Raw genomic sequence first — 17,632 nt, 5'->3', positions numbered from 1 at the left:
ATAATTATTTTTGTTAATTATTAATAGTTTTTAAATAATGTAAATATGTATTTAGAATTTTGATAGCCCGTGAAAAATTTTCAGATCCCTAATGTGGCCCTTCAAAAATATTAATTAGGGAACTCTGATATAAAATAATATATAATGAGTACAACTCAAAGTACATATTATTTTTGAATGAAATATTAATTAAATATGTTTTACTTAACCTATAATCCGATAGCAACTCACACTGCGAGCGATGAAACGTGTCACGTCCAGAATATATATTATGTAAAAGACCACATAAGCGACACTCTGTGGTTATCTTAAATGTATGTAAATTGGTGCACGAGTCCAAGACATACATTGAGTACCTATTATATTTATCTAATATATTTCTTTATAATAATATTAAAAATAATTTTGTAATAGTGTGTTAAACGTCGATGTGTATGATCTATATACTCGTCAGGACCTTTTTTTGCAAAAAAAAAAATCAAAATTTTATTTATTTTGAAAATCATACTGACGCTTTATTTAATAATGCAGTATTCATAAAATTCGAGTTTACCTTCAAATATATGATGTACAAAAAACATTATTTTTTGTGGGGTTGTTTCGTGTACACATATTTGTACGAGTTTTGTTAACAAAGGATTTTTCCTTCAGCAATGACCATGTATATTGTTCGATTCTACACCATCATCAGCACGACGTGTCTCATACACACACACGAACGCCCGTTTTGAATGCATACACCCCCGCTGAACAAAAATTATAGTCCCGTCCGGACTACAGTGAACACGAACCACTCACACATATATACTTATGTACCATAATATAATATACCATAGAGTGGCAGATGTTCGGCGACAATCTCGCAGTCGACAGCATTCTTGCGCTTTCTTGAGTTCGAACAATTGATTTCCACCATCTTGGCCGCCAAAACTGTCGATACCTAACAGAGATGCACAACCGTGTTTTCAATTCGAGTTTACCTTCAAGTATAAGATGTATAAAAAACATTATTTTTTGTGGGGTTGTTTCGTGTACACATATTGTACGAGTTCTGTTAACAAAGGATTTTTCGTACTGCAATGACCATTTTCACTAAGTATATTGTTCGATTCTACATTATCATCAGCACGACGTGTCTCATACACGCACACGAACGACCCTTTTGAATGCATACACCCCCGCTGAACAATAATTATATTCGATCTTAGTCCCATCCGAACTATAGGACACGAACCACTCACACATATATACCTATATACAATAGAGTGGCAGATGTTCGGCGACGATCTCACAGTCGACAGCATTCTTGCGCTTTCTTGAGTTCGAACAATTGATTTCCACCATCTTGGCCGCCATAACTGTCGATTCCTAACAGAGATGCACAACCGTGTTTTAAAATGCGATCAGTATTCAGTATACCTTCCAGGCCAGAGGTACGTTGTTGGCGTGTGCACATCCACATTGATATTATAAATTACAGCGTATAAACAAAAGTAAAAAGTAAAATTATTAAATGTTTTATTTTTTTTCATTGCAATGCCGTTGCGTTATGAACAAAGTAAAGTAATTACTATATTAACGTCATTCTGATTTTTGTTATTAGATCCGAGAATATGATCACAGAGGATTCCGGGATCGGCTGATGTTCGCTATTGTTGAGGAAACACACATCGCTCACTCATCGGCACCGTAAACATATCATAATGTAAGTTTTACATTTAAATTATATTTTTATATAAAATAAAATATAGACAAAATCTTGTAATTATAAATAAAAATAGTTAGTTATTATGTATTATCAATACCTTAAAAAATAAGTTATATAAGTAAATTATAATTAAGTAGGAAATTATTTAGTGAAAAATATTAAAATTATGTTTAATAGTGCTATTTTTTTGATTATGGTATGAACGAAATTTCCATTTTGAAATTTTAATAACGTAGTAAATTTAAAAATTATTTCCTATGAAACAAATGTTTAATACTTTAAGTATACAACAATATTTGTGGTATATACATTCATTAAACATTATATCTGTTGCGAGGTGTTAGTATTGTAGAATACACCAATATAATTCAGACATCCGAAAATATATTTACATTTTATGTCTTATCATGTAGATCGTCGCTATAATAATATTAAATGTCTACCTAACCCATATAAGTATTTTTTTATAACTTAAGTTGGAGTTTAATACAATTTAATATAATACAATGTTCGATTTTACAATATACATCTGAACAAAGATAATATACACACTTGCACACACATACACACAGACTTGTACACTTGTACACTTACACACACACACACATTGATCGTTTTGAATGCACACACCCCCACACAACAAAAGGTATATGCGGTGTTCATCCCGTCCGAAATACACTCAACATAAACCATACACATATACGTATATACATATGTATAGATCACATAATATTATAACATATTGTGGCAGATGGTTGGCGACTGTCGCAGTCGGCAACATTCTTGCGCGTTCTTTCGTTCGGACAAAACAAAGGATTCCCGCTTTTTTGGACGCCAGTTGTTCCTATACGAGCAATATTATTTTTATATTAAAAAAAAAATACTATAGAATTATATTTTTAATGTTAATATAAATTTTAAGTATTAATATACCTATAGAATTTAGAACTAATACTTATATAATAATTTATTATATACATATATATATATATTATTATTGAACTATGTTGAATTACTAATTTAATAATAATATTAACATTGTACCAATTAGTGTAAAAAAGGTTCTGAATTTAAAATATTATATTAGAAACATGGCTCTTGAGTCACTTCTGACTTACCGTCGAATTTGATACATATAGCTTAGGTTTGTGGTTTAAATCCACACGAAAACATATTTTAAAATACATCAAAATGGGTAAACAAAATTATTGTTTTAATGCCTAATTTCAAGCAAATTTAAACTCAACATTTTTATAAAATGTAATTTTTTCTTAAACTTTTTGGTTCTGGTGATAAATACTTATTAGAAATCTTGTTTAAATGCCCAAGCCTTAGCTATAAACATTGATCATCTCATACATTGTTAACTAATATAATAATAATATAACTTACAATTTTCTGGGATTTTTACAAATATTATTAAAATTTGAACTTTGAATAATTAAAAAAAATTAATAATATAATACTAATTCCACACCAATAATTTAAATGTGTATCTATTTAAAGATATCGTATTGTTATCAAATCTTAGCTTCAGTCAAATTTATTTTTTCTCAATTAGGTAGGTAGGATAAATTATGATTCTTAGTCATTTTATAAGTGACAAGTGTAAACAAGTATATATCTCAAAAATTGAATCATATAAATTTGCCTCTAATATGAACAGTTATAAAATATATAAATTTTAAAGAAATTTTAAATTTTGATATTGAGTATTAAATAGTTACATATAGTACTTACCAATGATTCAATTTGTACAAATTAAATATAACTACATTAACGCAGTTGTTGGTACCACAGAAAATATGTTAAAAATTAATACTAACAACAAATAATAATATGTAGTTACTAGTTGATACTAATTACACATGTTGTAATATGTAATGACTCTTACAGAATTATTTATAAAATAGATACATAATAGTATGATATCGCTTATGTATTATCAATGTGTATTGTATTGATAACAACACTTGTTTTGGTTGTGTTATTTACAGATTTAAGTCTGATAGCATTCTACGATATATCGAACAATCAAGTCATACAAGTGGTAATATGAAGTAATGGGTGAGTGGCGATTTGCAATAAAACGTATGGTCATAAAATAAACAACAGATGACACTGTATAACCATCATCGAAGTAAGAGCAGCTGACAGATGTTTCGTAACCGTCAACGTTCAACTCCCAGATGAACACGGATTGTCCTCACAGAGAATCATAGGTTTGACTTGAAAACTATTCATATCATCACCAAAGCAAGCTCGGACATTGCTGCAGTCATCGGTATCGCGTGGAGACAAGGAGGGTGTCAGCGCGTTTTCTAACGCACAAACAACGTTCGAATAGACATTCGTATTGTGATCTGTTTCCAGACTTGTGTGCCTACGTTTCGTTATTACTGAATGTAACCGACAGTGGTTACTTTAGGCTTGACGGTTATAGTTAATTTGTTGCTTAGACTAAATTCAAGTACCTAAATTATCTCTTGTACTGCTAAAATAACATTCCGTAAAACATTTCGGTCTGTTGGAGCCAAAGAATTAGTGCGGCGAACAATGGTTATCATAGTTAAACCAAGCCGGTATAACGTATAATCATTCGGATGCTGAGTATTAACAACATTGCAATGCAGTATTTGCCAGTCCAATTTACATATGAATGCATCACAGCATTTAACAGGCGAACACTGCATTGCAGTGTTGTAACTATTGAGTGTTCGAAAATTATAAGGTTTTGTTCGGGTTCGACTACTGTTTATATATTGTTCACCAACACCGTTCCTACTCCGATTCGACTGAGTGTTTTCGACGACGAACTTTACTAGGCAGTCCAAGCGCTGTAGATATTATGTGAATTTGGCAATTTGTATGTCGAGTCATCGGCTACCAACAGTTTTGGCCGTCAATTACAATGATAATTATAACTTTGGTCATACTTTTCGGGGCTCAGGTCGCATATGCGATGTCTGTTTGGGCGTTGTTTATACGAGAGAGGATGTGCTGACACATTTCGGTCTCCTAAGAGCTTGTATTGGGGTACCGGCAAAATGACCGAACAGGCGACCTGCCGGTAGACGGACAGAACTCTTTCTAAGAATTCTTTCTCAATCCTCATAACGCAGACGCCGACAGCTTTCACATATGTTTACACGAGATGCTTCATGTCCATATTTTTGTACAGGTAAGATTGTTGTTCGGTGCCAGCTCTTATTTAAATTCCATGTTTATTGTAGTTTTGGTGTAAATAATTATTAATATTGTATTATTGAATATGAATGATTTGCTTTTAATTTTGTTTAAATTCAATGCTTATCATATTTTTTTTTTTTTTTTACGTAATACGTTAATAACTTTTCGATTTAAATTTTATAAAAATATGCATACAATCATATTAAATTATATTGTAAAATGTAATATAATATCATTATAAATTTTGTTATTAGACCGAGGAGTGAACTCAGAGTTTTCCGGGATCTGTTGATGTTCGCTATTGTCGAAGAAACGTTCATCGCACATACTTCGACACCTTACACAACTCTCAAGGTAAATTTAAAAATAAAATAGATGTATAACCTTGTTATAACAAACATATGATAATTAATTAATTTGAATTATTTATTTTTGAAATTATTAATGAGTTAGCTTATTGGATTTGCGATTACTTACAGTTACAATATACATAATACCAAGAATTATTTTCAATATTTAATTATACGATTGAATAACTATAAACAGTTTTGTTCTTAACTAATACAAAAAATGTATGGATAAAATATTATTGGTAAAATTATTCTTTTACATTTGATATTATTTCAATATTTAAAAAAAAACGTTTAATTCTTTTTCCAAATAGTACCTTTCATAATCGACAAGTATTTATTTATTGAATTTTATTTTCTTACTATTTATGTTATGTATACTTTTTGAATTCTATAGAATTTATGACTTAAAATTTATAAATTATTTTAATTTGTTACATTTTATGATATATTTTTATAATAGTAATATAAATAATTATTTATATTGCTATTTTTGTAATTTATTTTATATTTAGTAATGGATTATGTTTAATTACTATTCACAGCTGAACTATATAAGGTTCGGAACTTAATGCTCTTAAAAAGTACCAAATACGCATGCACATAAATAATTACAAATATGCTTTAAAAATATAAAATTATAATTTTTTCCACAAAACATTTGTATTAATTATATTTCTACAAATATTTTATTGAATTATAAATAATATAATATAGGATAATATTAGGTATAAATTCGGTAACAAAATTCTGGTTTTTAAATTTTAATCAAAACAAAAAGAAATTAAATTAAATTAATAAATAAATTTAAAAATTTTCATTGAATAAAATAAATATTTTTGTTGAATGTTTCTTTAGATGTATAAGTCGAGACTGACAATAATAATTACTTCTTACGGGCAAGTCTATTTACGACATCTACAATAATTATTAAATTATTTTCCTAAGAATGTATTAACTATTAAGAACATAATTGTAGCATCTTCTAATTGTATATTATACTAACTTAAGGTATAGCTATAAATGATCCATTATGGGCTAAACATCATTTTTAAGATGAAAAGACACCCGCAAGTGTTGTCTTCTTCTTACAGTTGTTAAAAGAGTCAAAACATGGCAAAAGTTGTTTTGCGTGGAATATGTAACCACTCAGGAAGTTGTTATAGTTATAAGACTTCAAATTGATATATAATATGGTTAAGAAAATTGTCTGTGATTATCGTTTTTATTTTTTTAATATCACTTATACGAAAAAATTGGTTATAGGTTTAAAATTCATTATTTTTAAATTTTAATAACTTGTTTTTTATTTACGATATCTAAGCAATAAAAACGGTGTTTCACAGTCACAGTTTACCCTGTGTGATGACAATTTCGTTTCCTAGTTATAACTGTAGTTTTTGCTATGTTTTACATTTGTAAAAAGAATACATCACATGCGGGTGTAGGGTCCTATTAATGTCAAATCGATATTTTGAAAAATATAATATAAAAATATGTAGTAGGAAATCTGAATACGTATGTATTAATTTTTTAATACAAATTATAAAATAGGTTTGCTCTAAAAATTGTGAAATTAAAAAATATGTTCTAAAATCCTAAATATGCAAAATATATATACTATACATTTTTGATATAAGGTTCGATATGTCGTGGAATACATTTCTAACTCGATAACCTATAATATTTTATATTCACTTTTACATGAATTGTCATAATTTATGAAATGTTAATACTATAAATGTTTTAATCACTTTTGAATCATTGCTGACTTACTATAGAATTGTATACATATAGCAAAGGTTTGTGGTTTCCAATCCACAAAATAACTACTTTAAAATTACATTTAAATTCTAAGTATAAGTAATTAATATCTGTACTGTTTGATGTAAAATTTCGTCCAAATTTAAACGTACAATTTTTATAAAAAAATGTGTAGTTTTTTGGTTCTATATAGGTTAGGCATAGGTTATATATATGTAGTAATATACATGTATATTATAGAAATTGAATCATATTAAATAGCATCCAATATGATAAGGTATAATATATATATATGAAAAATTGTAAAAAAAATGTTCTGTTTTTATTTGATTTACTCATTTGATAATTTACATTAATAATTAATTGGTCAAATCATATCTATTATATTTATCTATCTAATTTTTTGTTATAACTTTTTACATTTTTCTTTATTTTTTAAACGGAATATGTATTTTTTCCAGTTTTTCTTCAATGGTGAATCTACAGATTTATAGGAAATTTGTGCTCTAGTATTTAGTATATTAACATAATGCAGTGTAATAATAAGTACCTATATGGCTATATGTATTAACAGTATTAACACGATTACAATATTATTTATAAAATAGATAAATAAAAGTATGATGTTAATTATAAATTATCAATTAAAATTGTACACTGATCGATTATAACACTTGTTTTTGTTGTCCTTTTTACAGATTTAAGTCTAATAGAATTCAACATATATCAAACAATCAAATCATACAAGTGGCAATAAGCACTAGTAGTATGTAATAGGGGATTCTGGAGCCTCATCCTCATCCCTCATCCTCATTCTCATCATCTCATTAACTGAGCCGCCGCCCGATCCGTGACGTATACGATATACCCCGCTACCCCGCTCTTCCATATCAATTGGCCGCCGCCATCAACACTGCCGTCGCGCGAGGAAAATAATTAAAAAATTTTATTCATCGGACCGGGATTCGAACCCGAGTCCACCGCTACCCGCCGCCGACGCCCGATCGCGTACGTGCGCGACTTGTATTATTGTTATTATATACGTATGCATACAACCAGTTATCATATTTAAACATTAATAGACAATGATATGTATTCAATTAAATATTCACACACCACCTGGACATTAGTTATTCGCTATAATAATCTATTACAAATTAGTATATTTAATGTATTGATACTTAATAGCATAGACACATATCATGTCATTAGCAAACGACACACTTCCGCCAACACGGCCGGGCGTATAAATGTATTCATACTTCTTAATTTGTTTGTAATATCCCGGATGGTCATTGAGATATACATTATGGAATGTACACATTAATGCTAAAGTCTAGCATTTATACCACCGAAAATGTAAAGAGGGTCGAAAAATCATCTGGTATTTCACAAAAAATTTCAATAATGTTAAAAATTATACCGACTTTCTACGTCCTCTTACACCGGCTCTGTCAGACATGATGAAAAATCACGTGCAGCAACATCCAATAAAATTTAGCTTAAAGCTCGAGGCTACTTATAACCGATCAAACGTACCCAATTCGTCCGAAAATAGGGCGTTTAAAACATCAGCAGTTGAAGTTTTTTCGGAAAGTAACATTGCTGAGATTATTGAAAGAGCTTATATAAAATTATTGACCGAGAAAGAAGCTTATACTAGCAGAGGAAGCGGGTTTACCCTGGAATCTATAGATGGGCTATTGTTGACCGTGTACAAATACACACCGATGGACGGGTCGTCATACATACCGCTGCCTGCGTATATTGATAGAAAACGGGGTACAATAAATCCTCAGAATGTAGACCAACAGTGCTTCAAGTGGGCTGTATTAGCCAAGCATGTGACAGGGCCGGCGGTAAACCGTATAGGAGAAAATTATAGACAACACGAGGACAAATACAATTTCAATGGTATATCGTTCCCAACGCCATTATCCGACGTTAAGAAATTCGAATATAATAACCCGACTGTCTCTGTGAATGTGTATGGGTTAGACAAAAAGTTTCAGCCACCGCGTAAATATCCGACGTACGAGGTGTACCCGCTACGTGTCGTTGATGAGGAGAAAGCCAACCACTTTGATCTGTTGTTGGTAGCAGACGAAAGCGGGTCGCATTACATCTACATCTCGAATTTTTCACGCCTTATACGCTCTCAAAAGACTGGACATAAAGCGAGTGTCGTATTTTGCAAAAGGTGCTTTACCAGTTTTGACAATCAAAGATATAAATATAAATTTAATGGGCTTGAGGCGTTAACTCAGCATAAGCTTATATGCGGTGCACATAAGCCAATATTACCGGTGATGCCGAAAGAAGGTGAATGCCTGCAATTTGAAGCATGGAGAAACACTCAGAGACATCCTATAGTAATATATGCAGATTTCGAAACTATACTGATGAAGACGGATGAGAAGAAGGGGGGAAATACAAAAATAATGCACAGACATGAAGCGATGAGCTATGGACTCATTGTGAAGGCGAGCAATGACGTACCGATAGAGCTATTAGCGAGACATGATATACCAACGGAACCAACATTATATCGAGGAAGTGAGAGTCGACAGGACGTGGCGAGACATTTTGTCGAAACCGTGTCTGAAATAGCATTAAAGATAGAGAAGTTATTGAAAACGAATATTCCAATAAATATGTCCGCAGACGACATACAAGTTCATGAAGTAGCGACGCACTACAATCTATGCAAAATCGAGTTTACCCCACCTTCAGAGATACTATATCGTAAGACAGCTGACCATTGCCATCTCACAGGAAAATACCGTCAAGCTCTCTGCAATGTATGCAACCAAAAACTACAAACACCCGTTTTTGTACCGTGCTACTTCCATAACTTGTCCAACTATGACGCGCATCTGATAGTCACAGAACTTGGTTATGACACCCAGACTATTAGAGTAATACCAAACACTGAGGAAAAATACATATCATTCTCTAAATATGTGTCAAGCAAATTCCAAATCCGTTTCATAGACACTTTTAGATTCATGGCATCAGGACTATCAACTCTAGCTAAAAATCTTGTAACACCAGGTCTGGAGAACTTCAGAGAGACCGCTAAAGTTTTTAATAAAGTCGATATGTCGCTCGTGACTCGGAAGGGAGTGTACCCGTACGAGTACACAGATAGTTGGAGCAGGTTGGATGAAGAGAGACTACCGAGGAAGAGGGACTTTTATAGCACGTTAAACGAGTCGGGAATAAAGGAAGAGGAATACACGCATGCAAAGGAGGTCTGGGACCACTTCGGTTGCAAGACGTTGGGCGAGTACAGTGATCTGTACTTGAAAATCGACGTGTTGCTGCTGGCGGACGTCCTTGAAAATTTTTGCGATGTGTGCCTTAAGACATACAACTTGGACGCGGCGTATTATTTCACTGCACCAGGATTAAGTTTTGACGCGATGTTGAAGTTTACCGGGAAAAAGTTGGAGCTGTTGAGTGATTACGATATGTTATTAATGTATGAGAATGGTTAGTATATCAATATAATTTTTAAAAATACGTGTATAATAATATTCTTGTATATTCTTCATAGGTATTCGTGGTGGATTAGTGCAGGCAAGCATGAGACATGCCAAAGCCAATAATATAAAGACCCCAGACTATGACGAAACTAAGGAGAAATCGTGGTTGATATACCAGGACTGTAAATATATTTATTTATTTATTTTATTTTACTTTTTTTTTTTTTTTTAATTATTAATTTTTCAAACTTCAACTTTACAGGTAATAATCTCTATGGCTGGGCTATGTGTCAGTATATGCCATACGGTGACTTCAATTGGGTTGAATCCAACTTGAACGGACTGAGTGAGATGTCACCAACGTCAGACAAAGGGCGAGTATACGAAATTGATGTCTCATACCCACAACATTTACATGATAAACATAATGACCTGCCTTTACTGCCACAAAACGGTATACCATCAGGCTCAAAGGTGAAAAAATTGATGTCAACGTTTCAGCAGAAGAAAAATTATATTATACATTACCGGAACCTACAGCAGGCAATTGAAAATGGGTTAATAGTTGAAAAAGTAAATATTTTTATTTTACAAGATTTAAACAGATTTTTAACATTATATCTTAATTTATAGGTGCATAGAGTTTTAGAATTTAGCCAGTCTGCATGGTTGGCGGATTACATTAACTTAAACACAGAGATGAGGAAGAAGGCACAGAACGACTTTGAGAAAGACTTTTTCAAATTAATGAATAATGCGGTATTTGGTATGTTACTTTACTTAATCCAATTTAACTATATTACCAACAGTTTCTTTTTCAGGGAAGACTATGCAATCGAAAAGAAAGGAAATGAAGATGGAGTTGGTGTCGTGTGAGAGACGATTACAAAAACTTATTAATAAGACGACATTTAAACATGCTACCAACTATAACGAAAACCTGAACGCGGTGGCACTAGAAAACAAAATAATCAAATTTGATAAGCCAATATATATTGGTAAATATACTTTAAATTTTCTATTTTACATTTATTAACATATTTTGTATAGGATTTGCTGTTCTTGACATATACTTATCTACCTCTACCTAATCTGTGAGATTATGAATGTTCTGTATGCTGTCAGTTATCTACTAACCGGATTGTGCTGGTTAAATACTGACATTTGAGATCATCGACTTAAGCACACTCGGACTTTGCTGTAGTCATCGGTTTCGCACGGAGATAAGGAGGGTGTCAGCGCGTTTTCTAACGCACAAACAACGTTCGAATAGACATTCGTTTTGTGATCTGTTTTCAGACTTGTGTGCCTACGTTTCGTTATTACTGAATGTAACCGTCGGTGGTTACTTTAGGCTTGACGGTTGTAGTTGATTTGTCGCCCTAGGCCAAATTCAAGTACCTAAAGTACGTCTTGTTCTGCTCAATAACATCCCGTAAAACATTTGGTCTGTCGGAGCCAAAAAATAGTGCGGCAAACAATTGTTACCATAGTTGAACCAAGCCGGTATAACGTATAAGCATTCGGATGCTGAGTATTAACAACATTGCAATGCAGTATTTGCCAGTCCAATTTACATATGAATGCATCACAGCATTTAACAGGCGAACACTGCATTGCAGTGTTGTAACTATTGAGTGTTCGAAAATTATAAGGTTTTGTTCGGGTTCGACCAATGTTTATATATTGTTCACCAACACCGTTCCTACTCCGATTTGACTAAGTGTTTCCGACGACGAACTTTACTAGGCAGTCCAAGCGCTGTAGATATTATGTGAATTTGGCAATTTGTATGTCGAGTCGTCGACTACCAACAGTTTTGGCCGTCAATTACATTGATAATAATAACGTTGTTCATACTTTTCGGGGCTCAGGTCGCATATGCGATGTCTGTTTGGGCGTTGTTTATACGGGAGAGGATGTGCTGACACATTTCGGTCTCCTAAGAGCATGTATTGGGGTACCGGCAAAATGACCGAACAGGCGACTTGCAGGTGTATAAAGAGAACTCTTTCATGGAATTCCCTCTCCAACCTCATAACTCTGACACCGACCACTTTTACCATAAGTGAAATGCTAAACGATTTTATTTGAATCCAAAAAAAAAAAAAATGTAAAAAATCAATACTATTAATTTAGTAAAGTTAAATAATAATTGTTTATGCTTCGTTTCATTATAAAAAAAAAAACTGTAAAGCTATATGTATTTTTTAATTGTTTATTAACGTTTGTTACTTCTATGTAGTTGCTAAGTTACTTAAAACATATGTAATTACTTGTTTTTATTATTATTTAATTCTTATGAATTAATTTTGTCCCCGGTTGTATCCGAATTGCACACAGTATACCCACAAATTTTTTATAATACACGATATACTTATATGTAAAACTTTCACTTTTAATGATTTTTTGTATACTATTTTTATTGATTTTTTGATTTATTATTATAATTATTTGTAATTTTTCAGTGTAATTTAGTTAATTTAATAATTTTAAACTCTTGCTCTTTTTTTTATATTAACATTTTTTATCATTATATCTTTTTAATATAATTTTTAATATTCCATTATTATATATGTACTTGTACTAAATTGTTTATTGCCAAAAAAAGTTCATCAAATTTTTTAATATCATTATTTATTTGAAATTCCATGTAGAACTGTAAAATACATTCACCTAACCTTTAACTAAAATCGTTTTACTTAATTATCACAGTGCTATCTTCTCCTTTTATTTCTACCACTTTTTTAATATTCAAGAATACCCCTATGTCCTTTCTCAGTGTCTAAACTATCCATGTACCAAATTTCATTTAAATCGAGTCAGCAGTTTAGAAGCTTATTCAATACAAACAATCAAATCTTAACTCTTTATAATATTAAGTAGAGATTATATAATTAAAATTAATTGAATTAATAGTTAAATAGAATCAGTTTTTAACAAAATCGATTTTTTGATCTTGCTGTAACTCAAAAACGAATCATTGTTTATACTTGAAATTTGCAAGCATTGAAATAATTTTATAAGCGCATGAAATTTAATTTTTTACGAAATCGCGTAAAATTACGATATATTACAATTTAAATATAGGTAATAATTATCCTAGACTGACAAATCATCTCTGTTTAGGATTGTTTTTCTCATAAAATGATACCTGTCATTGCATTCAAATTTAAACCATCCATTAAAGTGACTTACTGTGAATCTCTAATACACAACAGAGCGATATCAGCTTGTGGATTTCACCCCGCTTTATTATTGCCATAGCCGTATTTGATCTATAAATGCATCCTATCGGATATTTATAAACGGCTAAGTGGCGACAGCCATTTGACCGTGATCGTATATAATTTCGCCCATTATTTTCTTGAAAAGTAAATGATAATTAAAAAATTAATAATAAAAAATAATATATGCACCTATATATGAATAATTGTATTTTTTACTTAAAAAAATACCAATTCTTTAATATTATTAAATATGTAATTATTAATATCGATATAAAAATTATTGTGTGTTAGTGCCTACCATACATATAGTGAGATAAAGTTAATTTTAGTACACCATAATACTATTATATTTTATTTATGTTTAAAAGATCATTTTGCATAAATTAGGAAATAGCTTATTTCATAGAACAGTTAATATTAATAATAAATAAAGTTATTTTTGTTTTCTTAAATAAACTTTGTGTTTTCTATTAGAAAGTGTTGAAACTTCCAAAGCATATAGTGGTATACTAAAACAAGTCGAAGCGTTAAAGCGAAAACCCAAAGTTTAAACTGTAATGTGATAGATATATATTGTAACAATTAATTGTTGTTTTCTATGATGGTGTGTCAGTGACAGATTTTGATCATAATAATATTCAACAGGGCATTATATATATAACTGAGTACAACTCGAAGTACATATTATTTTTAAATAAAATATAAATTAAATGTGGTTTTATTATTTGTTCAAATTAAGTCATAGGTATGTAATTCATACGTCAACTTAATACCTAATGTTAAAATTTAATAATTCATTAACATTTATTTATATATATTTATATTATATATATGTTCAATGTTCATTATATTCAACGTATTGTCAGTTTAAACATTGTATTCTCTACAACTTTTTCTGGTGTAAAAGTGAATTTATTTGAGTGAGAGTATCAAAAGAGGCTTTATTTATATTTTTTATAAATAATTGGGATGAACAAAAAGTAAAATAATGTAAGACATTTTGTTGTAAATCTAATACACAGAACCGTAGAACTCTAAATTATATAGGTGTTAAAATAATATCATGTATCAAGTTGAGTTATTTTAAACCATGCAAAGTTTCAATCGTGATTATTTTTGTGAAAATTCCGTAAATTCGCAAATTTTATCATAAAATAATAGTTTAAAATCTAAATGATAATCAATTTTTATAGCTAAGACTTGAATATATAAAAGAATTATTCTATTAAGAAGTTTTCATTAGAACCAAAAAAACTTATTTTAAAAAAAATTTAAATTTGGATGAAATTATACATTAAATGAGATATTAGACTTATATTTTGAAGTTAGATTCAATTTAAGAAGTATTTGTTGTGTGGATTGGAAACCACAAAGCTTATCTGTATGTATACTATTCTATAGTAAGTTAGCAATGAGTCAAAAGTTTTTAAAAAATTTATGTAATAAAATTTCATGAAATATTACAATTCAAAGTAAAAATAAATATATAATTTATTGTGTCTATACGTTTAATCTCTTTAACTTGCAAGTGATAAGGGCAAAGTTTCGTAAGTTGTATCGTTTTGCATGTTTTTTGACTATTATAGGTTATTGAGTTAGAAATCTATCGCACGACACATCAAACCAAATTTAAAAAATGTATAGTGCATATATCTATATAGTTAGCAATTTTTGGTTTTTAGAGCATATTACATAATTTTACATCAAGTGAGCTATTATGATAGTATTAAGTGTTTGTAAATAATAGGGTTTTGTTTGGGTTCAACCAATTTATATACTGTTAATATCGTTTCCTATTCCGATTCGACTGAGTGTTTTCGACAACGAAAACAAAGTATTTGGTGGCTACCAGCAGTTTCGGCCGTCAATTACAATGAGTACTAACGATTACTTTGGTCATACAACTCGGAGCTCAGGTTGTATATGCGATGTCTGTTTGGGCGTTGTTTATACGGGAAAAGATCTGCTGACACATTTTGATCTCCTAACAGCATGTATTGGGGCACCGGCAACGCCGACCTGCCGGTGACGGAGAGAACTGTTTCAAGGAATTTCGACCTCATAATTCCGACACCGACCACTTTTAACAAAAGTTAAAAAATAAAAATTTATACTTCAATCCAAAAAAAAAAAAATGTAAAATATAATACTATTTTTATTATAATATTAAAATAAAATTTTGTAATGATGTGTTAAACATCGATGTGTATGTTTTTTTGTACTTTTTGTACTTTTTTTGCAAAATAAAATCAAAATTTTATTTATTTTGATAACCATACTGACGCTTTATTTAATAATGTAGTAAATATTAAAATTAAAATTCGAATTTACCTTCAAGTATATGATGTGTAAAAAACATTTTTTTAGATATAAAAAAAGTAGTGCAGTTTATAATTAATTTATCACAAGACAAATATCACTAGCTCTAGTCAATAAGTTAATATCATGAAAAATTAGAAATTAGGCAAAAAAATTACAATATTTCAATAACTAAGTTATTAATAACTAATAATAATAGAAATCTCCTCAAAATGTTTATTTTATCATTTGTTAAACACGATAAAATTTTCATAATATTTGAATTAATTATAGAAAAGAGAACATTTTGTTCTTTTTTAAATTATTTTAGATATATTATTAACCTTCATAAGCTTTTATTTAATACCAAGGTTTTCAATAATTTTTTTTTAACGATACTAATTAACAAAAATACTATTTATTTTTATTATATTTTTAAAAATGCTCATTAACTCATTCATCGTTGTTATAAACGAAAAATTTACGATCATAATATTACATAATATTAAAATACATAGAATGACTAATGATATTATAGAAAATAGTATAACTTATGATATGCATATAATTCCTATTAATGTAATCAATTTAAATACCTGTATCGTATGTCTACCTAGCGTGGTCAAATAGACGTAACTGATTTTATAACGATTTATTTTTAGTGAATACAGAATATAAATCGCACCCTTTCTTTCCAAATAGAACACTGCGTTACATTTTTGAGAACTGTAAGCGACGATGGAGTGACGCTCTTGCGTCGTGTCAAAAGGCACATCTTGCGAATGTGGCTTTTCAGCTTTTGGTACCAAATCTTGCGTTTTAATTCATCCCCTTAAAAAGCAATATCTATATAGGACTATGAAAAAAAATATTATGAGATTAATATCTGTAGCATATTTTTACCAGTTGACACAACACTCCGTTCAAAAACGAATTTTGGAAAGAATTGGATTAAAAAAAAAAATCACACTCGTCTTATTCACGTATTATACTGCGTTAAAGTCTTTGTGAATTATAAACGACGCCAGGATGATTGACTTTCTGACAAACTGCAGCTCACAGATATAGCACTTGTGTCGAATTTAGCGTTTTAAGTCGTCTTTCTGAATAACACCGTATAATAGAAATATAAAATTTATTAATATATTATATAACATTTTATTTCGATATATGTTAAATTGTACTATGTATAACTTAATGTCTTATCTAATATTATTAACATGTACTATCATCAAAATCCTCTCATAATCCGCCGTTAAATATCATATTATATCACGGACACAACATACCAGATAATATAGACAACGTTTTAATTATAATTTTAAGAAAATCGTGAAGAAAAATAATAATCATCTGGACCACATTACGAGATATAAATCAGCGACCCCCAGATACGTACCCTCACACATACACGCACAACAACCTTATTATTTTTATTTTATGATTTATTTTAAATATCGTGATTATATTATGAGATTAACAAAAGTCATCTTTACACCTATCACATACGATTTTGAATCGATTGCCCATAGATATAATAACCTACTTGTCCGGCGAGCACTTGATTCCGTGTGGATTATAATTTTTTTCTGTTTAATTTATTAA

At 30.2% G+C, this 17,632-nt stretch overlaps 1 protein-coding gene across 1 annotated transcript; it reads left to right on the top strand.

Annotated features, from left to right (window-relative positions):
- Positions 1 to 8,471: 8,471 nt before the first annotated feature.
- Positions 8,472 to 11,590, top strand: LOC113558148. Its single transcript, XM_026963657.1, has 7 exons — positions 8,472 to 9,063; positions 9,697 to 10,506; positions 10,571 to 10,681; positions 10,762 to 11,072; positions 11,133 to 11,265; positions 11,321 to 11,497; positions 11,550 to 11,590. Exons 1-7 carry the CDS (start codon positions 8,472 to 8,474, stop codon positions 11,588 to 11,590), a joined length of 2,175 nt encoding a protein of 724 aa, XP_026819458.1.
- The last annotated feature ends 6,042 nt before the right edge of the window (positions 11,591 to 17,632 follow it).

This window comes from Rhopalosiphum maidis, chromosome 3 (genome assembly GCF_003676215.2).
Source record: "Rhopalosiphum maidis isolate BTI-1 chromosome 3, ASM367621v3, whole genome shotgun sequence".
Lineage (NCBI taxonomy): Eukaryota > Metazoa > Arthropoda > Insecta > Hemiptera > Aphididae > Rhopalosiphum > Rhopalosiphum maidis.
This window is presented reverse-complemented; position numbering and strand designations above follow the sequence as displayed.